This window comes from Oncorhynchus mykiss, chromosome 23 (genome assembly GCF_057628025.1).
Source record: "Oncorhynchus mykiss isolate SJ-2025 chromosome 23, ASM5762802v1, whole genome shotgun sequence".
Lineage (NCBI taxonomy): Eukaryota > Metazoa > Chordata > Actinopteri > Salmoniformes > Salmonidae > Oncorhynchus > Oncorhynchus mykiss.
In genome coordinates this window covers 51,064,659-51,090,710 of record NC_143044.1, presented here as the reverse complement: position 1 = coordinate 51,090,710, position 26,052 = coordinate 51,064,659, and the positions used below count along the sequence as shown (strand labels likewise).

The window sequence follows — 26,052 nt, the reverse complement described above, 5'->3', positions numbered from 1 at the left end:
AATCCTTCCTCTCTGCCTGGCCAACACAGTCTAGAGAAACTCTAAATGTATCTAATCCTTCCTCCCTGCCTGGCCAACATAGTCTAGAGAAACTCTCCACGTATCTAATCCTTCCTCTCTGCCTGGCCAACACAGTCTAGAGAAACTCTCCACGTATCTAATCCTTCCTCCCTGCCTGGCCAACACAGTCTAGAGAAACTCTCCACGTATCTAATCCTTCCTCTCTGCCTGGCCAACACAGTCTAGAGAAACTCTCCACGTATCTAATCCTTCCTCTCTACCTGGCCAACACAGTCTAGAGAAACTCTCCACGTATCTAATCCTTCCTCTCTGCCTGGCCAACACAGTCTAGAGAAACTCTCCACATATCTAATCCTTCCTCTCTGCCTGGCCAACACAGTCTAGAGAAACTCTCAACGTATCTAATCCTTCCTCTCTGACTGGCAAACACAGTCTAGAGAAACTCTCCACGTATCTAATCCTTCCTCTCTGCCTGGCCAACACAGTCTAGAGAAACTCTAAATGTATCTAATCCTTCCTCCCTGCCTGGCCAACACAGTCTAGAGAAACTCTCCACGTATCTAATCCTTCCTCTCTGCCTGGCCAACACAGTCTAGAGAAACTCTCCACGTATCTAATCCTTCCTCCCTGCCTGGCCAACACAGTCTGGAGAAACTCTCCACGTATCTAATCCTTCCTCTCTGCCTGGCCAACACAGTCTAGAGAAATTCTCCACATATCTAATCCTTCCTCTCTGCCTGGCCAACACAGTCTAGAGAAACTCTCCACGTATCTAATCCTTCCTCTCTGCCTGGCCAACACAGTCTAGAGAAACTCTCAACGTATCTAATCCTTCCTCTCTGACTGGCAAACACAGTCTAGAGAAACTCTCCACGTATCTAATCCTTCCTCTCTGCCTGGCCAACACAGTCTAGAGAAACTCTAAATGTATCTAATCCTTCCTCCCTGCCTGGCCAACACAGTCTAGAGAAACTCTCCACGTATCTAATCCTTCCTCTCTGCCTGGCCAACACAGTCTAGAGAAACTCTCCACGTATCTAATCCTTCCTCCCTGCCTGGCCAACACAGTCTGGAGAAACTCTCCACGTATCTAATCCTTCCTCTCTGCCTGGCCAACACAGTCTAGAGAAATTCTCCACGTATCTAATCCTTCCTCTCTGCCTGTCCAACACAGTCTAGAGAAACTCTCCACGTATCTAATCCTTCCTCTCTGCCTGGCCAACACAGTCTAGAGAAACTCTAAATGTATCTAATCCTTCCTCTCTGCCTGGCCAACACAGTCTAGAGAAACTCTAAATGTATCTAATCCTTCCTCCCTGCCTGGCCAACATAGTCTAGAGAAACTCTCCACGTATCTAATCCTTCCTCTCTGCCTGGCCAACACAGTCTAGAGAAACTCTCCACGTATCTAATCCTTCCTCCCTGCCTGGCCAACACAGTCTAGAGAAACTCTCCACGTATCTAATCCTTCCTCTCTGCCTGGCCAACACAGTCTAGAGAAACTCTCCACGTATCTAATCCTTCCTCTCTACCTGGCCAACACAGTCTAGAGAAACTCTCCACGTATCTAATCCTTCCTCTCTGCCTGGCCAACACAGTCTAGAGAAACTCTCCACGTATCTAATCCTTCCTCCCTGCCTGGCCAACACAGTCTAGAGGAACTCTCCACGTATCTAATCCTTCCTCACTGCCTGGCCAACACAGTCTAGAGAAACTCTCCACGTATCTAATCCTTCCTCCCTGCCTGGCCAACACAGTCTAGAGAAACTCTCCACATATCTAATCCTTCCTCCCTGCCTGGCCAACACAGTCTAGAGAAACTCTCCACGTATCTAATCCTTCCTCTCTGCCTGGCCAACACAGTCTAGAGAAACTCTCCATGTATCTAATCCTTCCTCCCTGCCTGGCCAACACAGTCTAGAGAAACTCTCCACGTATCTAATCCTTCCTCCCTGCCTGGCCAACACAGTCTAGAGAAACTCTCCACGTATCTACTCCTTCCTCCCTGCCTGGCAAACACAGTCTAGAGAAACTCTAAATGTATCTAATCCTTCCTCCCTGCCTGTCTAACACAGTCTAGAGAAACACTCCGCATATCTAATCCTTCCTCTCTGCCTGGCCAACACAGTCTAGAGAAACTCTCCACGTATCTAATCCTTCCTCTCTGCCTGGCCAACACAGTCTAGAGAAACTCTCAACGTATCTAATCCTTCCTCTCTGACTGGCAAACACAGTCTAGAGAAACTCTCCACGTATCTAATCCTTCCTCTCTGCCTGGCCAACACAGTCTAGAGAAACTCTAAATGTATCTAATCCTTCCTCCCTGCCTGGCCAACACAGTCTAGAGAAACTCTCCACGTATCTAATCCTTCCTCTCTGCCTGGCCAACACAGTCTAGAGAAACTCTCCACGTATCTAATCCTTCCTCCCTGCCTGGCCAACACAGTCTGGAGAAACTCTCCACGTATCTAATCCTTCCTCTCTGCCTGGCCAACACAGTCTAGAGAAATTCTCCACGTATCTAATCCTTCCTCTCTGCCTGTCCAACACAGTCTAGAGAAACTCTCCACGTATCTAATCCTTCCTCTCTGCCTGGCCAACACAGTCTAGAGAAACTCTAAATGTATCTAATCCTTCCTCTCTGCCTGGCCAACACAGTCTAGAGAAACTCTAAATGTATCTAATCCTTCCTCCCTGCCTGGCCAACATAGTCTAGAGAAACTCTCCACGTATCTAATCCTTCCTCTCTGCCTGGCCAACACAGTCTAGAGAAACTCTCCACGTATCTAATCCTTCCTCCCTGCCTGGCCAACACAGTCTAGAGAAACTCTCCACGTATCTAATCCTTCCTCTCTGCCTGGCCAACACAGTCTAGAGAAACTCTCCACGTATCTAATCCTTCCTCTCTACCTGGCCAACACAGTCTAGAGAAACTCTCCACGTATCTAATCCTTCCTCTCTGCCTGGCCAACACAGTCTAGAGAAACTCTCCACGTATCTAATCCTTCATCTCTGCCTGGCCAACACAGTCTAGAGAAAATCTCCACGTATCTAATCCTTCCTCTCTGCCTGGCCAACACAGTCTAGAGAAACTCTCCACGTATCTAATCCTTCCTCCCTGCCTGGCCAACACAGTCTAGAGAAACTATCCACGTATCTAATCCTTCCTCCCTGCCTGGCCAACACAGTCTAGAGGAACTCTCCACGTATCTAATCCTTCCTCCCTGCCTGGCCAACACAGTCTAGAGAAACTCTCCACATATCTAATCCTTCCTCTCTGCCTGGCCAACACAGTCTAGAGAAACTCTCCACGTATCTAATCCTTCCTCCCTGCCTGGCCAACACAGTCTTGACCACGTGTCTAGCACTGTCCTTGCCTGACTAGCTTCTGATGTTGTGTTAAATATTCATTGACTGCACTGGTATACATCAGTCACCGGTCTGTAACAGGCCCATTGAACTTTTATCCAGAATTCTATGACAATAAAGAAAGTCAGAGTCAGGTATGGCCTGGTCCCAGATCTGTTGGAACATGGAAATTACCATTCATAGGAGTTGCCAAGACAGCACAAACAGATCTGAGCCCAGGCTACAGTGTATTGTTATTTATTAAGGATCCCCATTAGTTCCTGCCAAGGCAGCAGCTACTCTTCCTGTGGTTTATTATGGATCCTTGTTTGTTCCTGCCAAGACAGCAGCTACTCTTCCTGTGGTTTATTATGGATCCTTGTTTGTTCCTGCCAAGACAGCAGCTACTCTTCCTGGGGTTTATTATGGATCCCCATTAGTTCCTACCAAGACAGCAGCTACTCTTCCTGGGGTTTATTATGGATCCCCATTAGTTCCTGCCAAGGCAGCAGCTACTCTTCCTGTGGTTTATTGTGGATCCTTGTTAGTTCCTACCAAGACAGCAGCTACTCTTCCTGGGGTTTATTATGGATCCTTGTTAGTTCCTGCCAAGACAGCAGCTACTCTTCCTGGGGGTTTATTATGGATCCTTGTTAGTTCCTGCCAAGGCAGCAGCTACTCTTCCTGTGGTTTATTATGGATCCTTGTTAGTTCCTGCCAAGGCAGCAGCTACTCTTCCTGTGGTTTATTATGGATCCTTGTTAGTTCCTGCCAAGGCAGCAGCTACTCTTCCTGTGGTTTATTGTGGATCCTTGTTAGTTCCTGCCAAGACAGCAGCTACTCTTCCTGGGGTTTATTATGGATCCCCATTAGTTCCTACCAAGACAGCAGCTAATCTTCCTGTGGTTTATTATGGATCCTTGTTAGTTCCTGCCAAGACAGCAGCTACTCTTCCTGTGGTTTATTATGGATCCTTGTTAGTTCCTGCCAAGGCAGCAGCTACTCTTCCTGTGGTTTATTATGGATCCTTGTTAGTTCCTGCCAAGACAGCAGCTACTCTTCCTGGGGTTTATTATGGATCCCCATTAGTTCCTACCAAGACAGCAGCTACTCTTCCTGGGGTTTATTATGGATCCCCATTAGTTCCTACCAAGACAGCAGCTACTCTTCCTGGGGTTTATTATGGATCCTTGTTAGTTCCTACCAAGACAGCAGCTACTCTTCCTGGGGTTTATTATGGATCCTTGTTAGTTCCTGCCAAGACAGCAGCTACTCTTCCTGGGGTCCAGCAATATTAAGGCAGTTAAACATGCTTAAAACATTACAATACATTTCACAACATATTTCACAGGAGCCAGGCACAGTCAGTCAGATACAGTCAGTGGGGCTCAGCTGTGACAGCACCCAGAAGCCTGGGTTTGATCCTGAGGCTGGGCCTGTGTCGAGCAGTCACTCAAAAGCCTATCAGAGTGCAGCAACCGACTACGCCCTACCCAACGTTGTCAGACCAAATAAAACCAGAGATAGAAAGACTACAACCCCCAGGCAGGACTCAGCTGTCAGGGGACCAGAGGGAGACAGAGAACAGACAGAGAATATGTCTGTTATTGAACAGCCTTCACTCCCTCCCTTCCTTCCTCCCTCCCTACCTCTTCTCTTATTTTCCTTCACCCTCTGTGAGCTGAGCCCTTGTTAGGGGGCGTCTGAGGAGCTCACTGTCACTGTGTGTGTGTGTTTATGTATGTATGTATGTATGTATGTATGTGTGTGTGTGTGTGTGTGTGTGTGTGTGTGTGTGTGTGTGTGTGTGTGTGTGTGTGTGTGTGTGTGTGTGTGTGGTGTGTGTGGTGTGTGTGTGTGGTGTGTGTGTGGTGTGCTGTAGCTCTGGCTACGGTAATACGGTAATACACAGCATGTCACCCACCACCACTGTGTGTGTATCTGTTTATGAGAGTGTTTGACAGACTGTGGTTGCTCAGTACGTGGTCTTGAGTATACTATTCTCTACTTTTATCACTCCTTCCCTTCACCCCCTCTCCTCTCCTTCAGTGCCCTCCCTCCTCATCCCCTCTCCTCTCCTCTCCTTCAGTGCCCTCCCTCCTCATCCCCTCTCCTCTCCTCTCATCCCTCCCTCCATCCCCCTCACCACCTCTCCTCTCCTTCAGTGCCCTCCACCAGTCAGCCAGCAGAGTCCTGGTGAGGTACCCAGGACTCCTTACCTTCCTCCCTCCCTCCCTCCCTCCCTCCATCCCCCTCTCCTCTCCTCTCCTCTCCTCCTTCCATCCCTCCCTCCTCATCCCCTCTCCTCTCCTCTCATCCCTCCCTCCCTCCACCCCCCTCCTCCCTCCCTCTCCTCTCCTTCCTCCTGCCCCCTCTCCTCTCCTCCTTCATCCACCTCTCCTCTCCTCCCTCCTCTCCTCTCCCCATCCCTCATCCCCTCCCCTCCTTCCACTCCTCTCCTTTCCCCTCCCTCTCTCATCCCTCATCCCCTCTCTTCCTTCCTTCCTTCCTTCCTCTCCCCTCCCACCCTGCTATCCCCCCTCCGTCCTCACCCCCCTCTCCTGCAGTTCCCTGTTGTATGTTGTGATACATACAGGAAGTGTATTTATTTATGGTAACAGACAAGAGACAGTTAGGACAACAGACTAAAGACTGGATAAAGAAGTAAAGCTTGAAAGCCACATTGACGAGCGCAGCCCATGACCACATAGCAGGAAGGCCTCTGCTTCGATGTGGCTTCGCTGCAGTCAGCAGAAGACTGGTGTCCATCTATCTCCATTGGGGAGATTCCTTCAGCCTCCTGTTTAACATACTGGAGGGATTCCCAGCACTTTTCTCCACGGATCAATATTTTATAAAGATGTGCCAGGGCTCTCCTGTTAAATTAACAGGAGTGTGTGTGTGCGTGGTTGTGTGTGTGTGTGTGTGCGCTGTCAGTTGCCGCTAGCTAAGTGTCGAAGAGATTTTATCAGCCTCACAAAACCTTGGATCAACACACATTTCAACAGACTCAGGTCAGTTACAGACTACCGTAGCATCTTAATGCTAAAACAGACTACCGTAGCATCTTAATGCTAAAACAGACTTCAACACACATTTCAACAGACTCAGGTCAGTTACAGACTACCGTAGCATCTTAATGCTAAAACAGACTACCGTAGCATCTTAATGCTAAAACAGACTACCGTAGCATCTTAATGCTAAAACAGACTTCAACACACATTTCAACAGACTCAGGTCAGTTACAGACTACCGTAGCATCTTAATGCTAAAACAGACTACCGTAGCATCTTAATGCTAAAACAGACTACCGCAGCATCTTAATGCTAAAACAGACTTCAACACACATTTCAACAGACTCAGGTCAGTTACAGACTACCGTAGCATCTTAATGCTAAAACAGACTACCGTAGCATCTTAATGCTAAAACAGACTTCAACACACATTTCAACAGACTCAGGTCAGTTACAGACTACCGTAGCATCTTAATGCTAAAACAGACTACCGTAGCATCTTAATGCTAAAACAGACTTCAACACACATTTCAACAGACTCAGATCAGAGTTACAGACTACCGCAGCATCTTAATGCTAAAACAGACTACCGTAGCATCTTAATGCTAAAACAGACTACCGTAGCATCTTAATGCTAAAACAGACTTCAACACACATTTCAACAGACTCAGGTCAGTTACAGACTACCGTAGCATCTTAATGCTAAAACAGACTACCGTAGCTTCTTAATGCTAAAACAGACTTCAACACACATTTCAACAGACTCAGGTCAGTTACAGACTACCGTAGCATCTTAATGCTAAAACAGACTACCGTAGCATCTTAATGCTAAAACAGACTTCAACACACATTTCAACAGACTCAGGTCAGTTACAGACTACCGTAGCATCTTAATGCTAAAACAGACTTCAACACACATTTCAACAGACTCAGGTCAGTTACAGACTACCGTAGCACCTTAATGCTAAAACAGACTACCGTAGCATCTTAATGCTAAAACAGACTACCGTAGCATCTTAATGCTAAAACAGACTACCGTAGCATCTTAATGCTAAAACAGACTTCAACACACATTTCAACAGACTCAGGTCAGTTACAGACTACCGTAGCATCTTAATGCTAAAACAGACTACCGTAGCATCTTAATGCTAAAACAGACTTCAACACACATTTCAACAGACTCAGGTCAGTTACAGACTACCGTAGCATCTTAATGCTAAAACAGACTACCGTAGCTTCTTAATGCTAAAACAGACTTCAACACACATTTCAACAGACTCAGGTCAGTTACAGACTACCGTAGCATCTTAATGCTAAAACAGACTACCGTAGCATCTTAATGCTAAAACAGACTACCGCAGCATCTTAATGCTAAAACAGACTACCGTAGCATCTTAATGCTAAAACAGACTTCAACACACATTTCAACAGACTCAGGTCAGTTACAGACTACCGTAGCATCTTAATGCTAAAACAGACTACCGTAGCATCTTAATGCTAAAACAGGCTAGTTTTATAGTCCATCTTAGCAAGGTGCTGTCTGTTTATTAGCAGGTGAATTTCATTACAGTGTGGGCCTTAAGTAGTGGGAAAATGAAATTGGTGGCCTACACCATAAATTATAGGGGAATTCAAAGGGAAAAGTAGATTTGTCAAAGTGTTGCCAAGACGCAGAGGGACTAAGCTGCCAGGTCAATGTTGTTTACCAATGAAATAGGATACAACAAATAATGACAACATAAACTTCTGCCAACACTTTTCTGCCTCTGTGGAGTAGTGCTTATAATTGGACACCGTGGCTTCTGGTCTCAGCTGTTTATAATTTCATTTTATAGACAAGTTGTTGTTTTTTTTTACAAAGAGCATCTTTGTTACGGAGGAGTATTAGGGAGAAGTGAAGAAAGGAGAAAAGTGATATAAAAATATATATATATATATCTCCTTTTGTTTATGGAAAAGTGGCATTTACCTGAAGAATAAAATATAAATTATATTTAGAGAATAAAATTGACATTTCATTTAGAGAATAAACTCAGAATTGTGAGAATAAAGTTGCAGTTATATTTGAAGATTAAAAGTAGGGGATTTGGTAAATTGCATGCCTCCCTGGCTCCCTGTTGCAGGTAGGTTACAGTTTTGTTCTGGAGGTAGCTGGCACAGCCAAAAGTCATTTTTGTTTTCATTTATTTAACTTCTATTTTATCAGGGAGTCATAAAATCGGATTTTAAACCTAATCGTAACCTTAACCTTAAATTAAGACCAAAAGCTAATTTTGACTTTGCAGCTGGCCTTTCTAGGGGAAATGATTCAGTTCTGCCTCCAGGACAAGATTCATGACAATAAAGGTCAACCTGTCTGTTGCTGAGCACCACAGCTGAAATGCCTGAGTTAGATGACCTGGTGAAACTACACTTTAGAATTGGCCTTAGTAAGAAGGAAATCTTGACTCTTTAATGAATTATTATAAGCATTAGGACTGTGAAGAGGTTATGCCGCAGATTGGGTCTTTTCAGAAGGAGGAACCACATGGGCTATTGGCGGCAGGTAGCCTAGTGGTTAGAGCGTTGGGCCAGTAACCAGCAGGTAGCCTAATGGTTAGAGTGTTGGGCCAGTAACCAGCAGGTAGCCTAGTGGTTAGAGCATTGGGTCAGTAACCAGCAGGTAGCCTAGTGGTTAGAGCGTTGGGCCAGTAACCAGCAGGTAGCCTAGTGGTTAGAGCGTTGGGCCAGTAACCAGCAGGTAGCCTAATGGTTAGAGTGTTGGGCCAGTAACCAGCAGGTAGCCTAGTTGTTAGAGCATTGGGCCAGTAACCAGCAGGTAGCCTAGTGGTTAGAGCATTGGGTCAGTAACCAGCAGGTAGCCTAGTGGTTAGAGCGTTGGGCCAGTAACCAGCAGGTAGCCTAGTGGTTAGAGCGTTGGGCCAGTAACCAGCAGGTAGCCTAGTGGTTAGAGCATTGGGCCAGTAACCAGCAGGTAGCCTAGTGGTTAGAGCGTTGGGCCAGTAACCAGCAGGTAGAATAGTGGTTAGAATGTTGGGCCAGTAACCAGCAGGTAGCCTAGTAGTTAGAGTGTTGGGCCAGTAACCAGCAGGTAGCCTAGTGGTTAGAGAGTTGGGCCAGTAACCAGCAGGTAGCCTAGTGGTTAGAGCGTTGGACCAGTAACCAGCAGGTAGCCTAGTGGTTAGAGCGTTGGGCCAGTAACCAGCAGGTAGCCTAGTGGTTAGAGCTTTGGGCCAGTAACCAGCAGGTAGCCTAGTGGTTAGAGCATTGGGCCAGTATCCAGCAGGTAGCCTAGTGGTTAGAGCGTTGGGCCAGTAACCAGCAGGTAGCCTAGTGGTTAGAGCGTTGTGTCAGTAACCAGCAGCACAATGAGCATGTCTATTGGCCAGAACACATGTCACATCACAATGAGCATGTCTATTGGCCAGAACATGTCATTTCAAAGAGACAGCCAGTAATTATCATGTATCATCATGATGATTCAATTCATTTTGAAGATACAAGCAACAACAGCGTATAGAAATATGTTTCCATACACAAACTAGAGAACTTCACCTGCCAGCTAGCAGCTAAACTAGATGGGGTAGGTCTAGTTACAAAGCAGAACCAATGACTTATAGACAATTCATTTGCTTAACTGTAGGAAATATGTTTGAAATGGGCTTTGATTGCTTTAATTGATTAACTAACCCATGTTATTTAGCTATATTAAGCTATGGTGGTGTACCAGAATTCTAAGATTGCAATATGTTAGGCAAGATCCAGGAAGTGGAGTGGTTGTGTTTACATGTGGCCAGTGAAGTGCCAACAACATCCATATTAACTAGCAACATTGTCATTGTAATGAATTGAATCCTAGTTCATTATGATGATGATCATACATAATGGCCAGCTAGCTATCTTATACTTCCACGTGCATTGTTGTTGTTGTTGTTGTCAGCTCTTAGCATGTATTTTGGCCAATTGAAAAGCTCATTATTGTGATTAAATGAGTGCGAGGGTGAGGGGTGAGAAGGAGAAGTAAGGCTTGACCAGAGCAGGGGTGATAAGTGACCAATTCAAGGGTGAGGGGTGAGAAGGAGAAGTGAGGCTTGACCAGAGCAGGGGTGATAAGTGACCAATTCAAGGGTGAGGGGTGAGAAGGAGAAGTGAGGCTTGACCAGAGCAGGGGTGATAAGTGACCAATTCAAGGGTGAGGAGGGTTGAAGGGGAGGGGTGACACTTGAGTAGTGCAGGGTTGATACTTGACTAGGGCAGTGGTGAGGTCTGAGAAGGGAGAATGGGGAAGTTCCTAATATGTATTCCGTACAGCTGTGTACCGTGGTCTGTGCTGATCGCAGCTGTTGCTTGTGATTATGGCTGGGAAAAATATCCTGCTGTATCCCACTGAAAATATCAAACGTTTTTTACTCTATTCTTGAAACATTTTGACATTATTCTTGAAATGTAATTTTTACTTTATTCTCAAAATGTCAACTTTATTCTCTGTGTATTATGAGTTTTGAAGTACGATCCATGCAAAAACAATTATCATACAACCACCAGCCATTACTGTTATTAATCCTCTTCACTAGACTTGATACTAATAATATTCCGTGCTTGTCTAGGTGGGGAGTGTGAGCTCCAGGGACTAGAGTTTGAGGTTTGTATGTAAACACATCTGTTATCAGTGGATCGCTGTATAACCCGTGGTCAAGGTAACTGGACCACTGGGGATATGGTCAATCACAGTGTGGTAACCGTCCCCGTCCAGCTGTGGTAGCCAATGAAATGTCATCTCCCCTGGAAGGCAGGAGTGTTTTAAAGTGCTTTGAAGACTAAATATATTTAAAGACAAATCCATTTTTCATCATTCCATAGAGGACTGTGGACTGGCGCTGAGAGAGGGGATTTGTCACCAGGAGAGAGAGAGAGATAGGTATAGAGAGAGAGAGGTATAGAAAAAGAGAGGTATAGAAAGAGAGAGGTATGTAGAGAGATAGGTATAGAAAGAGAGAGGTATATAGAGAGAGAGGTATAGAATGAGAGAGGTATATAGAGAGATAGGTATAGAGAGAGAGGTATAGAAAGAGAGAGGTATAGCGAGAGAGGTATAGAGAAAGAGAGGTATAGAGAGAGAGAGGTATAGAGAGAGAGAGGTATAGAAAGAGAGAGGTATAGAGAGAGAGAGAGAGGTATAGAGGAAGAGAGAGGTATAGAGAGAGAGAGGTAGAGAGAGAGAGAGAGAGAGAGAGAGAGAGGTATAGAGAGAGAGGTATAGAGAGAGAGGTATAGAGAGAGAGGTATAGAAAGAGAGAGGTATAGAAAGAGAGGTATATATATATAGAGAGAGAGAGAGAGAGAGAGAGACAACGAGTTATAGAAAGAGAGGTATAGAGAGAGAGAGAGAGAGAGACAACGAGTTATAGAAAGAGAGGTATAGAGAGAGAGAGAGAGAGAGAGAGAGAGAGAGAGAGACAACGAGTTATAGAGAGAGAGAGAGAGAGAGAGCGACAGAGAGAGAGAGAGAGAGAGAGAGAGAGAGAAGGAGAGAGAAAGAGATAGAGAGATCCTATATGGGGTGTTGATTCAGACAGTCCCTGTGTGGGTAAGACTGGGGCAACCCATATGAAAAATGTATGCATGCATGACTACAAGTTGTTTTGGATAAAATATCTGCTAAATGACCTATATAGTGTTTAAAAGGCAGAGGGTGAATCACTTCTCTGTACGGAAAGCAGGCTGGGTGTCTGTCTGAGAAGTGGTGAGCACAAACACACCCACCCACCCCTACACCCACCCCTACACCCACACCCACACACACACCCACACACACACACACACAATGGTATTTATACGCAGTGGCCTCTGTGATTCACTCCACCTGCAGAGTGGGTGTACTGTATGTTGACATCACAGAGGGAGCAGGCTGTTCAAAACAAGGACATCTCTGCTGCTGTCCTCTCCTCTGTCCTGCTCCTGTCTGCCCTGCTCCTGTCTGTCCCCTACTTTCCTCTGTCTGTTCTCTACTCTCTCCTCCCTCTCCTCTCTTCTTCTCTCCATACTCTATAATACCTCCTCTCCTCCCTCTTCACACTCCCTCCTGTCCTCTCATCCTCTAATATATAAAATAATACAAATAAAATATGCCATCACTCTCTCCTGTCTTGTCCAGTACTCTCCTCTCTTCCATCACTCTCTCCTCTCTTCCATCACTCTCTCCTGTCTTGTCCAGTACTCTCCTCTCTTCCATCACTCTCTCCTGTCTTGTCCAGTACTTTCCTCTCTTCCATCACTCTCTCCTGTCTTGTCCAGTACTCTCCTCTCTGCCATCACTCTCTCCTGTCTTGTCCAGTACTCTCCTCTCTGCCATCACTCTCTCCTGTCTTGTCCAGTACTCTCCTCTCCATCACTCTCTCCTGTCTTGTCCAGTACTTTCCTCTCTTCCATCACTCTCTCCTGTCTTGTCCAGTACTCTCCTCTCTTCCATCACTCTCTCCTGTCTTGTCCAGTACTCTCCTCTCCTCCATCACTATCTCCTGTCTTGTCCAGTACTTTCCTCTCTTCCATCACTCTCTCCTGTCTTGTCCAGTACTCTCCTCTCCTCCATCACCCTCAATGTCTGTCCTTTCATCTTCTCTCCACACTCTGTGATACTTCCCCTCCTCTTTCCCTACCTCTCTCCTCCCCCTCTGCCTCTCCAGTCCCCCCTCTCTTCTCCTCTCCTCTAATCTTCTCTCCTTCTCTTTCAATACAGTCTAGAAAAGGTCACCTGTTAGCTTCTCCTGCACACTCTCTTTCCTGCAACTGGCAATCCATCAAAATAAACTGGCAAAAGTTATATGCTAGGCTATCAAACACATAGGAATACAATTCTCCATCCTCTTTCCTACCTACACAGTAAATTATTTCACTGGAGATTGAACCCTGACTCTCATATCTCCAAGGCTGACAGGTCATTCTTCAAAGCCAGTGAGACCACTGAACAATGATCTATTTCTGTGTCATAGTAACTGTGTTGATGTGTATGAGACTGTGCTTCAACGTCCACTTACTAAACAAATCCTCCATTGGGACAATCAATCTCCTCCACTTCATAAAGCTGATTAAAAAGTTAATGATCATTCTCTCACTGCATGTGACTCTGTAAAGCTAAAGATAACGTCAGTCTGGACTGTAAAACACTTTCTCTAGGGTTGACAGGGAAGGTTCAGTTCCTCTAGGGTGGACAGGGAAGGTTCAGTTCCTCTAGGGTGGACAGGGAAGGTTTAGTTCCTCTAGGGTGGACAGGGAAGGGTCAGTTCCTCTAGGGTGGACAGGGAAGGTTCAGTTCCTCTAGGGTGGACAGGGAAGGTTCAGTTCCTCTAGGGTGGACAGGGAAGGTTCAGTTCCTCTAGGGTGGACAGGGAAGGTTCAGTTCCTCTAGGGTGGACAGGGAAGGTTCAGTTCCTCTAGGGTGGACAGGGAAGGGTCAGTTCCTCTAGGGTGGACAGGGAAGGTTCAGTTCCTCTAGGGTGGACAGGGAAGGTTCAGTTCCTCTAGGGTGGACAGGGAAGGTTCAGTTCCTCTAGGGTGGACAGGGAAGGTTAAGTTCCTCTAGGGTGGACAGGGAAGGTTCAGTTCCTCTAGGGTAGACAGGGAAGGTTCAGTTCCTCTAGGGTGGACAGGGAATGTTCAGTTCCTCTAGGGTGGACAGGGAAGGTTCAGTTTGTCTAGTGTGGACAGGGAAGGTTCAGTTCCTCTAGGGTAGACAGGGAGGTTCAGTTCCTCTAGGGTGGACAGGGAATGTTCAGTTCCTCTAGGGTGGACAGGGAAGGTTCAGTTTGTCTAGTGTGGACAGGGAAGGTTCAGTTCCTCTAGGGTAGACAGGGAGGTTCAGTTCCTCTAGGGTGGACAGGGAAGGTTCAGTTCCTCTAGGGTAGACAGGGAGGTTCAGTTCCTCTAGGGTGGACAGGGAAGGTTCAGTTTGTCTAGGGTGGACAGGGAAGGTTCAGTTCCTCTAGGGTGGACAGGGAAGGTTCAGTTCCTCTAGGGTGGACAGGGAAGGTTCAGTTCCTCTAGGGTGGACAGGGAAGGTTCAGTTCCTCTAGGGTAGACAGGGAAGGTTCAGTTCCTCTAGGGTGGACAGGGAAGGTTCAGTTCCTCTAGGGTAGACAGGGAAGGTTCAGTTCCTCTAGGGTGGACAGGGAAGGTTCAGTTCCTCTAGGGTGGACAGGGAAGGTTCAGTTCCTCTAGGGTAGACAGGGAAGGTTCAGTTCCTCTAGGGTGGACAGGGAAGGTTCAGTTCCTCTAGGGTGGACAGGGAAGGTTCAGTTTGTCTAGTGTGGACAGGGAAGGTTCAGTTCCTCTAGGGTAGACAGGGAGGTTCAGTTCCTCTAGGGTGGACAGGGAATGTTCAGTTCCTCTAGGGTGGACAGGGAAGGTTCAGTTTGTCTAGTGTGGACAGGGAAGGTTCAGTTCCTCTAGGGTAGACAGGGAGGTTCAGTTCCTCTAGGGTGGACAGGGAAGGTTCAGTTTGTCTAGGGTGGACAGGGAAGGTTCAGTTCCTCTAGGGTGGACAGGGAAGGTTCAGTTCCTCTAGGGTGGACAGGGAAGGTTAGGTTTACTACCTGTTTACTGGTAGGGTTTATAAAGGTTTACTACCTGTTTACTGGTAGGGTTCATAAAGGTTTACTACCTGTTTACTGGTAGGGTTCATAAAGGTTTACTACCTGTTTACTGGTAGGGTTCATAAAGGTTTACTACCTGTTTACTGGTAAGGTTCATAAAGGTTTACAACCTGTTTACTGGTAGGGTTCATAAAGGTTTACTACCCGTTTACTGGTAGGGTTATAAAGGTTTACTACCTGTTTACTGGTAGGGTAATAACGGTTTACTACCTGTTTACTGGTAGGGTTATAAAGGTTTACTACCTGTTTACTGGTAGGGTTCATAAAGGTTAACTACCTGATTACTGGTAGGGTTCATAAAGGTTTACTACCTGTTTACTGGTAGGGTTATAACGGTTTACTACCCGTTTACTGGTAGGGTTCATAAAGGTTTACTACCTGTTTACTGGTAGGGTTCATAAAGGTTTACTACCTGTTTACTGGTAGGGTTCATAAAGGTTTACTACCTGTTTACTGGTAGGGTTATAAAGGTTTACTACCTGTTTACTGGTAGGGTTCATAAAGGTTTAATACCTGTTTACTGGTAGGGTTATAAAGGTTTAATACCTGTTTACTGGTAGGGTTATAAAGGTTTACTACCTGTTTACTGGTAGGGTTCATAAAGGTTAACTACCTGTTTACTGGTAGGGTTCATAAAGGTTTACTACCTGTTTACTGGTAGGGTTATAAAGGTTAACTACCTGTTTACTGGTAGGGTTCATAAAGGTTTACTACCTGTTTACTGGTAGGGTTCATAAAGGTTTACTACCTGTTTACTGGTAAGGTTCATAAAGATTTACAACCTGTTTACTGGTAGGGTTCATAAAGGTTTACTACCTGTTTACTGGTAGGGTTATAAAGGTTTACTACCTGTTTACTGGTAGGGTAATAACGGTTTACTACCTGTTTACTGGTAGGGTTATAAAGGTTTACTACCTGTTTACTGGTAGGGTTCATAAAGGTTAACTACCTGTTTACTGGTAGGGTTCATAAAGGTTTACTACCTGTTTACTGGTAGGGTTATAACGGTTTACTACCTGTTTACTGGTAGGGTTCATAAAGGTTTACTACCTGTTTACTGGTAGGGTTCATAAAGGTTTACTACCTGTTTACTGGTAGGGTTCATAAAGGTTAACTACCTGTTTACTGGTAGGGTTCATAAAGGTTTACTACCTATTTACTGGTAGGGTTATAAAGGTTAACTACCTGTTTACTGGTAGGGTTCATAAAGGTTTACTACCTGTTTACTGGTAGGGTTCATAAAGGTTTACTACCTGTTTACTGGTAAGGTTCATAAAGGTTTACAACCTGTTTACTGGTAGGGTTCATAAAGGTTTACTACCTGTTTACTGGTAGGGTTATGAAGGTTTACTACCTGTTTACTGGTAGGGTAATAACGGTTTACTACCTGTTTACTGGTAGGGTTATAAAGGTTTACTACCTGTTTACTGGTAGGGTTCATAAAGGTTAACTACCTGTTTACTGGTAGGGTTCATAAAGGTTTACTACCTGTTTACTGGTAGGGTTATAACGGTTTACTACCTGTTTACTGGTAGGGTTCATAAAGGTTTACTACCTGTTTACTGGTAGGGTTATAAAGGTTTACTACCTGTTTACTGGTAGGGTTATAACGGTTTACTACCTGTTTACTGGTAGGGTTCATAAAGGTTTACTACCTGTTTACTGGTAGGGTTCATAAAGGTTTACTACCTGTTTACTGGTAGGGTTATAAAGGTTTACTACCTGTTTACTGGTAGGGTTATAACGGTTTACTACCTGTTTACTGGTAGGGTTCATAAAGGTTTACTACCTGTTTACCGGTAGGGTTCATAAAGGTTTACTACCTGTTTACTGGTAGGGTTATAAAGGTTTACTACCTGTTTACTGGTAGGGTTCATAAAGGTTTACTACCTGTTTACTGGTAGGGTTATAAAGGTGTACTACCTGTTTACTGGTAGGGTTATAAAGGTTTACATCTTTGAAGTTGTTTGTGGTGAGTATCAAAGCCAATTACACATTTTCAAAATGGCGCTTAAGCCACGTGTGGTCTCGGTGTGTTCGTTTCTGGGACCAGTCAGAATGGTTAGAATGTGTTTGGGTTCTAGAAATCGTTGGGGAGGGACTCAGATCCAGAGTCACTGGGCCGGAGCAAGGAGTTTGTCCCATTGGGCCTGTCCATTTAAAGATATTGTGTGTGTGTGTGTGTGTGTGTGTGTGTGTGTGTGTGTGTGTGTGTGTGTGTGGCGGGGTGTCGGTCCCTGCCCTGTTCTGCTACAATAACAGCTTCACGCTCCCCCATGCACTCACTCATGATGGACAAGCAGCACAACACTTCAATGGCCCGATGCATTTTGCAGGACAAAACTACTTTTTGGCCATACATCTGTTGTCTGATTTGCATTTTACAGGTTCGCCAAATAATTTTTTGGGGTGTTATTATAATTAGTGACGATTATGCAGATGATGTTGGGGAGAAATGAATTCTTAACTACATTTTTGAAAGTGCAGAACGAAATACAGTCTGGCTTTTAAACAATACAGCGAAAGAAGAGATTGTTCGAATAAATGACTGTAACAACATTATCTCCCATCATGATCTAGACATTTTTCCAGGGTAGTAAATGTGTAATTAGAAGCGTTGATGGTCTATTAAGATAAAGTCTTCCCGAACGCATCCCTAATTGCCGTGAAGGGGGGTTCATTCCGTTGGTACTCCGAAGCGTTTTGGCACGCAACGGTACATTTATAAAAGTTAATCGGTGCCTCTAAGCGGATAACTCTTCACCAACACCATTCATCACCCCTGACTGACCCAAGTTTCTCTGCCACAGTCACACAACACCAAACGTATGGGCTATGCCTATTTTCTGGTTGATTTACAAGCCTAACCTTGGACACGGCAACATTTAGGTTTCAAGGGTGAATGTAAAATAGGCTACACATATTAGGTAGACGAATGCCATATCAGGCTTTAAACAAGACCGAAGTCAAGTCACAGAACAGAGTTCTCCCTACCTTTGACTTTCGTTAAGGTGAGCACCGGGCTGTTGCAAGCGGACAGCGGGGCAACCCTGGCCGAATGTTTCTTCATAGTGATGAGCTCGGAAAGGCTGAGCTCTCCCCTCTTCGGCTACATCCCTGAATCTGGTGGGGTACCGACTATGGGACTTTTGATGCTTCTTGTCTTTACTCTTCTCTAAACCTCAGCAGTTTTCCGCTACCTCTCTCGTCCTCTCTCGGCTCCGCAGTCTTTCGCTACCTCTCGTGCATCCACCTTCGTCCCCTCCGTTCCTCAAATCTCCCTCAGTCGTTTATTTCTGATTCGATTCCCCTCCCTCATTCCCTCCCTCCCTTCCCCGGTTCTGCAGTATCCCGCCAGCGCGTGAGGCTGGGCTCTCTCTCTCTCTCTCTCTCTCTCTCTTCACATGTTAAACAGTAGAGGCAATTGCTGCAATTTGCCACGTCACGCGTACCGTAGACATCCACCATCTCCCTCACTTGTATTATCTCTCCCCCCCCCCGGGCCCCTCTGTACGTCCCGAGCCAGACGTGCAGTGCCCGCTGCCAACCCACCAGACCTCCCGAAGCGCGGTTTCCGGGGGCAGGTGGTTGGTGACTCAGAGCCGGTTGCAGCTTGGAGATGTGAGGAAGGATCGATCACGGCAGGCAGCGGTGTAACTGCTGTACATTGGAGTGGCAGGGATAGTGTGAGTGATCTGATGAGACTGGGGCTGATGTAGAGGGAAAATATACTGTAGCCTACTCGTCCTATTCAAGGGTTATATGAAGACACAAGGCTTGCATGGGGAGGCAGTTTTCCTTCTCAATAGAAAGTCTTGGAAAAATGCAATTTTCGCCAAGCTGGTCTCAGAGCATTTCCTATTATTCTGTATGTAAATCTAGGACACTTAATTTAGTATGTTATTTTACGTTTCGTATGGTTTGTATTCAAATCAAATCAAATCAAATGTATTTATATAGCCCTTCGTACATCAGCTGATATCTCAAAGTGCTGTACAGAAACCCAGCCTAAAACCCCAAACAGCAAGCAATGCAGGTGTAGAAGCACGGTGGCTAGGAAAAACTCCCTAGAAAGGCCAAAACCTAGGAAGAAACCTAGAGAGGAACCAGGCTATGTGGGGTGGCCAGTCCTCTTCTGGCTGTGCCGGGTGGAGATTATAACAGAACATGGCCAAGATGTTCAAATGTTCATAAATGACCAGCATGGTCGAATAATAATAAGGCAGAACAGTTGAAACTGGAGCAGCAGCACGGCCAGGTGGACTGGGGACAGCAAGGAGTCATCATGTCAGGTAGTCCTGGGGCATGGTCCTAGGTATTAATTTGTGATGTCGATTTACAATTCGTATTATATGTTACGAATTACATTTCGTATTATATGTTACGAATTTGCAAAATGTACAATCAATATGCTATGAATTTGCAAAATGTACAATCAATATGTTACGAATTTGCAAAATGTACAATCAATATGCTACGAATTTGCAAAATGTACAATCAATATGTTACGAATTTGCAAAATGTACAATCAATATGTTACGAATTTGCAAAATGTACAATCAATATGTTACGAATTTGCAAAATGTACAATCAATATGCTACGAATTTGCAAAATGTACAATCAATATGTTACGAATTTGCAAAATGTACAATCAATATGTTACGAATTTGCAAAATGTACAATCAATATGTTACGAATTTGCAAAATGTACAATCAATATGTTACGAATTTGCAAAATGTACAATCAATATGTTACGAATTTGCAAAATGTACAATCAATATGTTACGAATTTGCAAAATGTACAATCAATATGTTACGAATTTGCAAAATGTACAATCAATATGTTACGAATTTGCAAAATGTACAATCAATATGCTACGAATTTGCAAAATGTACAATCAATATGTTACGAATTTGCAAAATGTACAATCAATATGTTACGAATTTGCAAAATGTACAATCAATATGTTACGAATTTGCAAAATGTACAATCAATATGTTACGAATTTGCAAAATGTACAATCAATATGTTACGAATTTGCAAAATGTACAATCAATATGTTACGAATTTGCAAAATGTACAATCAATATGTTACGAATTTGCAAAATGTACAATCAATATGTTACGAATTTGCAAAATGTACAATCAATATGTTACGAATTTGCAAAATGTACAATCAATATGTTACGAATTTGCAAAATGTACAATCAATATGTTACGAATTTGCAAAATGTACAATCAATATGCTATGAATTTGCAAAATGTACAATCAATATGTTACGAATTTGCAAAATGTACAATCAATATGTTACGAATTTGCAAAATGTACAATCAATATGTTACGAATTTGCAAAATGTACAATCAATATGTTACGAATTTGCAAAATGTACAATCAATATGTTACGAATTTGCAAAATGTACAATCAATATGTTACGAATTTGCAAAATGTACAATCAATATGTTACGAATTTGCAAAATGTACAATCAATATGTTACGAATTTGCAAAATGTACAATCAATATGTTACGAATTTGCAAAATGTACAATCAATATGTTACGAATTTGCAAAATGTACAATCAATATGTTACGAATTTGCAAAATGTACAATCAATATGTTACGAATTTGCCAAACATATGATATGTTACAAATTCTAGCTAGGTGGCTAGGAGGTGAACGTTAGCTAGGTGGCTAGGAGGTGAACGTTAGCTAGGTGGCTAGGAGGTGAACGTTAGCTAGGTGGCTAGGAGGTGAACGTTAGCTAGCTGGCTAGGAGGTGAACGTTAGCTAGGTGGCTAGGAGGTGAACGTTAGCTAGCTGGCTAGGAGGTGAACGTTAGCTAGCTGGCTAGGAGGTGAACGTTAGCTAGCTGGCTAGGAGGTGAACGTTAGCTAGCTGGCTAGGAGGTGAACGTTAGCTAGCTGGCTAATGTTAGCTGGGGTTAGGGGTTAGGGTTAAGATTAGGGATAGGTTAAAGGGTTAAGGTTAGGGGAAGGGTTAGCTAACATGCAAAGTAACTCAAAAGTAGTAAGTAGTTGAAAAGTTGCTAATTAGTTAAAATTGTCTGTGATGAGATTTGAACTTACAACCTTTGGGTTGTTAGACGTTCGTGTTAAACTCCCGACCAACCACCCTACTTTCGTTTTTGGCCTAAGTAGCCATCTGTCTTATCTTAATCATGCCAAACATTACACATCATACTAATTTGAGTGTCCCAGATTTACATTTAATATGTTACGTCTAGTCTATGAGACTGTTTAAGCATAATATTTTATCCAGTGCACCGATTTTACACAGTGTGAGAAAATAAAAGCACATTATACTGATTTATATTATCCCACTGGAATTGGTTTGTCTTTTGCTCTGGTTGAAAAATACACCTGCCATTCTAACATTGTGTTATTACTAGTAGTGGGATCTATTGAAGTTGACAAAGAAGCATTTAGTTTAGGGTTGCCTAAGTAGCAACACCTTATAAATCAAATCAATCAAATTGTACTTAGCCCATATTCAACTTTGGAATCTAAGTTTGAATATTATCCTTGTTGTTCCTCAACATGTTTGATCAATACCCTGCTGATAACCACTCCACCTCCACCCATTATCTTTCATAATGCTCTTCCTAAACCCACTGGAGGATACGATGACTGACACACACAACTCACAACAACTGACACACATCACTCACAACGACGGACACAGATCAATCCCAACTACAGACACACGCCATTCACAATGACAGACACACACAATCCACAGTGACCGGCACACATCACTTACAACAACTGACGCATATCATTCACAACGACAGACACACACATCATTCACAACGACAGACACACACATCATTCACAACGACTGACACACACATCATTCACAACGACTGACATGCATCATTCTCCCCAGGGCAGGTAGAAGTGCTGAATGGCAGCTCAGACCAACTGACTGAGGATAACCTCTGTGTGTGTGTGTGTGTGTGTGTGTGTGTGTGTGTGTGTGTGTGTGTGTGTGTGTGTGTGTGTGTGTGTGTGTGTGTGTGTGTGTGTGTGTGTGCTCTTCTCATATTAGTTCCCCCATGTAACTATAATGTTACATTCCAATAGAGACCCTCAAACTCCCCCCCCAGAAAGGTTGTACTGACGACCTGTCTGTGTGTGTGTGGCTATGTGTGTATGGTTGTGTGTGTGTGTGGCTATGTGTGTATGGTTGTGTGTGTGTGTGGCTATGTGTGTATGGTTGTGTGTGTGTGTGGCTATGTGTGTATGGTTGTGTGTGTATGTGGCTATGTGTGTATGGTTGCGTGTGTGTGTGGATATGTGTGTATGGTTGTGTGTGTGTGTGCCTATGTATGTATGGTTGTGTGTCTGTGTGCACGTGTGTGTGCTCCGGTGCGTGCGCGTGTGTAAAATCTGTTGGGGAGTGTGTACATGACTAAAAGAAGCCACTCTGAATAATTCACTGGCTAGACTCTTCCTCTTCACTAGATTCTACAGGCTCATATCCCCTGATCTGATAACTAGGACAAGGTGTTGTACAGGCTAGGATCCCCTGATCTGATAACTAGGACAAGGGGTTGAACAGGCTAGGATCCCCTGATCTGATAACTAGGACAAGGGGTTGAACAGGCTAGGATCCCCTGATCTGATAACTAGGACAAGGGGTTGAACAGGCTAGGATCCCCTGATCTGATAACTAGGACAAGGTGTTGAACAGGCTCATATCCCCTGATCTGATAACTAGGACAAGGTGTTGAACAGGCTAGGATCCCCTGATCTGATAACTAGGACAAGGGTTTGAACAGGCTAGGATCCCCTGATCTGATAACTAGGACAAGGTGTTGAACAGGCTAGGATCCCCTGATCTGATAACTAGGACAAGGGGTTGAACAGGCTAGGATCCCCTGATCTGATAACTAGGACAAGGTGTTGAACAGGCTAGGATCCCCTGATCTGATAACTAGGACAAGGGGTTGAACAGGCTAGGATCCCCTGATCTGATAACTAGGACAAGGGGTTGTACAGGCTAGAATCCCCTGATCTGATAACTAGGACAAGGTGTTGTGTCCCAAATGGCACCCTATATTCCTCAAATTCAAATCTGGACCTTGAAGCTCGATCCATAGATTTGTTTAATTCATTCCTTCTTCCCCCTATGGGCCCTGGTCGAAAGTAGTGCTCTATATAGGGAACAGAATGCCATTTGGGACAGAGATACGCAGAACTCTACAAAAACACACCAGACACTCTAACCCCCTCCTTCCCCAATCCTCTCTCTCCCAACTCACTTACCTTGGAACCCAGAATCAAATCTGTCCTAACATTTACTTGAAGAGACTGTCACTAGACACAACGTTTTCACCAAGTGCTAGGCTCGAGGTTCAAGGAAATGAATGTCTCGCTCTACTAACTACTGTAACTACTGTTCACTGTTGCCTTTCTTACACACCATTTCTCCATTTCCTACACCACTGGAAAAGAGTCCTTAGTGCATGAAGAGCATGTTCCGTTCCAAACCCTCTTCCCCCAGTCCTCTATTCCCCCAGTCCCCTCTTCCCCAGTCCCCTCTTCCCCAGTCCTCTCTTCCCCCAGTCCCCTCTTCCCCAGTCCTCTCCTCACCCAGTCCTCTCTTCCCCCAGTCCTCTCCTCCCCCAGTCCTCTCTTCCCCCAGTCCTCTCTTCCCCCAGTCCTCTACTCCCCCAGTCCTCTCTTCCCCCAGTCCTCTCTTCCCCCAGTCCTCTCTTCCCCAGTCCTCTCCTCCCCCAGTCCTCTCCTCCCCCAGTCCTCTCCTCCCCCAGTCCTCTCTTCCCCCAGTCCCCTCTTCCCCCAGTCCTCTCTTCCCCCAGTCCCCTCTTCCCCCAGTCCTCTCTTCCCCAGGCCTCTCCTCCCCCAGTCCTCTCCTCCCCCAGTCCTCTCTTCCCCCAGTCCTCTCCTCCCCCAGTCCTCTCCTCCCCAGTCCTCTCTTCCCCCAGTCCTCTCCTCCCCCAGTTCTCTCTTCCCCCAGTCCTCTCTTCCCCCAGTCCACTCTTCCCCCAGTCCTCTCTTTACCAGTTCTTCCCACTAATATAATTGATTGGACAGTTTCTACCATTTTCCACTGCTCCCCGTGCGTCAGTGTCAGGGTCTGTGTTTGGGTTAGAGGGAAGAGACAGAAACAGAGGATGAGAGCTGATGGATGAGGAGATAGAGAGAGTGAAAGGGGGAGGTGAGAGGGAAAGAGAGAGGAAGGGAGAGACAAAAAGAGGGAGTAGGATGAGGCGAGAGAGAGGGAGAGGGGGGAGAAATGTGAGAGAGAGGGAAAGAGAGGGAAGAGAGAAAGGGAGAGAAATGTGAGAGAGAGGAAGAGAGAGAGAGAGATAAAGAGGGAGGGGGAGAAAGAAAGAGAGAGAGAGAGAGAAAGAGAGGGAAGAGAGAAAGGGAGAGAAATGTGAGAGAGAGGAAGAGAGAGAGAGAGAAAAAGAGGGAGTGGGAGAAAGAAAGAGAGAGAGAAAGAGAGGGAAGAGAGACAGGGAGAGAAAGAAAGAAGTGATTACTACAAAAAAGAGTGTGAGAGGTGATGGAAGAGAGAGAGGGAAGAGAGGGAGAGAGATCTGTACAGGATGTTTGATGGGTAATGTAAACACACTATAAACACCGTCAGGAACCAATAAGAGAGAGTCACTCACGTCATCATCCTGCAGGCTACAGGTTTGGCATGTCGGGGTGTTATTGTGTGTGTGTGTATGTGTGTGTGTGTCTGCGTTCATGCTCATGCCTGCATGTGTGTCTGCGTTCATGCTCAGGCCTGCATGTGTGTCTGCGTTCATGCTCATGCCTGCATGTGTGTCTGCGTTCATGCTCAGGCCTGCATGTGTGTCTGCGTTCATGCTCATGCCTGCATGTGTGTCTGCGTTCATGCTCATGCCTGCATGTGTGTGGAAAAACTGATCCTGCACTGTGTTTTTCACAGAAAGACCCATTAGAAAACCAGCCAAGAGCTTTTTATATAGAACACTGTTTATCTGGTCGAGCTAGACCCTGTTTACACCCAAACACCATTACAGTAGCAGGGTGAATGGGCTGTACAACAGATTACAGACTCCTGCTATAGACTAGCATTCTCCACAGCATTTAGACTCATATACAATACATCATTGACTTGTAAAACAGTGTGTAACTGTTTCACATGCAGTAACTCAGATCGTGTAAAGATCAATATAAAAGCTGGGCTGCATCCCAAAGGGACCCTATTCCCTATAAATGGCCTATTCCCTATAAATTGCACTACTTTTGACCAGGCCCCATTGCGCTCTGCTCAAAAGTAGTGTACTAGCTAGGGAATAGGGTCCCTTTGGGGTGCAGCCCTGTCGAGCATCATGTCTTGTTAATTTCATTAAAAGGGACTAGTGATTGCTGTAATTGGTTTCCTCCATGCAGCTTCACTCCCAGGGGTGTTTTGTGAGGTCATTAATACAATCAGAAACCAGCTCTCTCTCCGACGGGACAGACAGACTGACAGACAAACAGGCAGACAGACAGACAGACAGACAGACAGACAGACAGACAGACAGACAGACAGACAGACAGACAGACAGGCAGACAGGCAGACAGACAAACAGACAGGCAGACAGACAGACAGACTGACAGACAAACAGGCTGACAGACAGACAGACAGACAGGCAGACAGACAGACAGACTGACAGACAAACAGGCTGACAGACAGACAGACAGACAGACAGACAGACAAACAGGCTGACAGACAAACAGGCTGACAGACAGACAGACAGACAGACAGACAGACAGACAGACAGGCAGACAGACAGACAAACAGACAGGCAGACAGACAGACAGACTGACAGACACACAGGCTGACAGACAGACAGACAGACTGACAGACAAACAGGCTGACAGACAGACAGACAGACAGACAGACAGACAGACAGACAAACAGGCTGACAGACAAACAGGCTGACAGACAGACAGACAGACAGACAGACAGACAAACAGGCTGACAGACAAACAGACAGACAGACAGACAGACA

At 45.1% G+C, this 26,052-nt stretch overlaps 1 protein-coding gene across 2 annotated transcripts in view; it reads right to left on the bottom strand.

Annotated features, from left to right (window-relative positions):
- Window positions 1-26,052, bottom strand: part of slc35f3b (solute carrier family 35 member F3b) — a 180,455-nt gene that overhangs the window by 82,913 nt on the left and 71,490 nt on the right. Inside the window, exon 1 of one of the 2 annotated variants that reach the window (XM_036960912.2) lies at window positions 18,026-18,379. The exons of the other annotated variant lie outside the window; for it this stretch is intronic. Within the exon in view, the coding sequence (XP_036816807.1) occupies window positions 18,026-18,101 (76 nt within the window). The 5' untranslated portion in view covers window positions 18,102-18,379. Of the gene's footprint in view, window positions 1-18,025; window positions 18,380-26,052 lie in introns of those variants that run through there. 2 annotated transcript variants of the gene reach the window in all.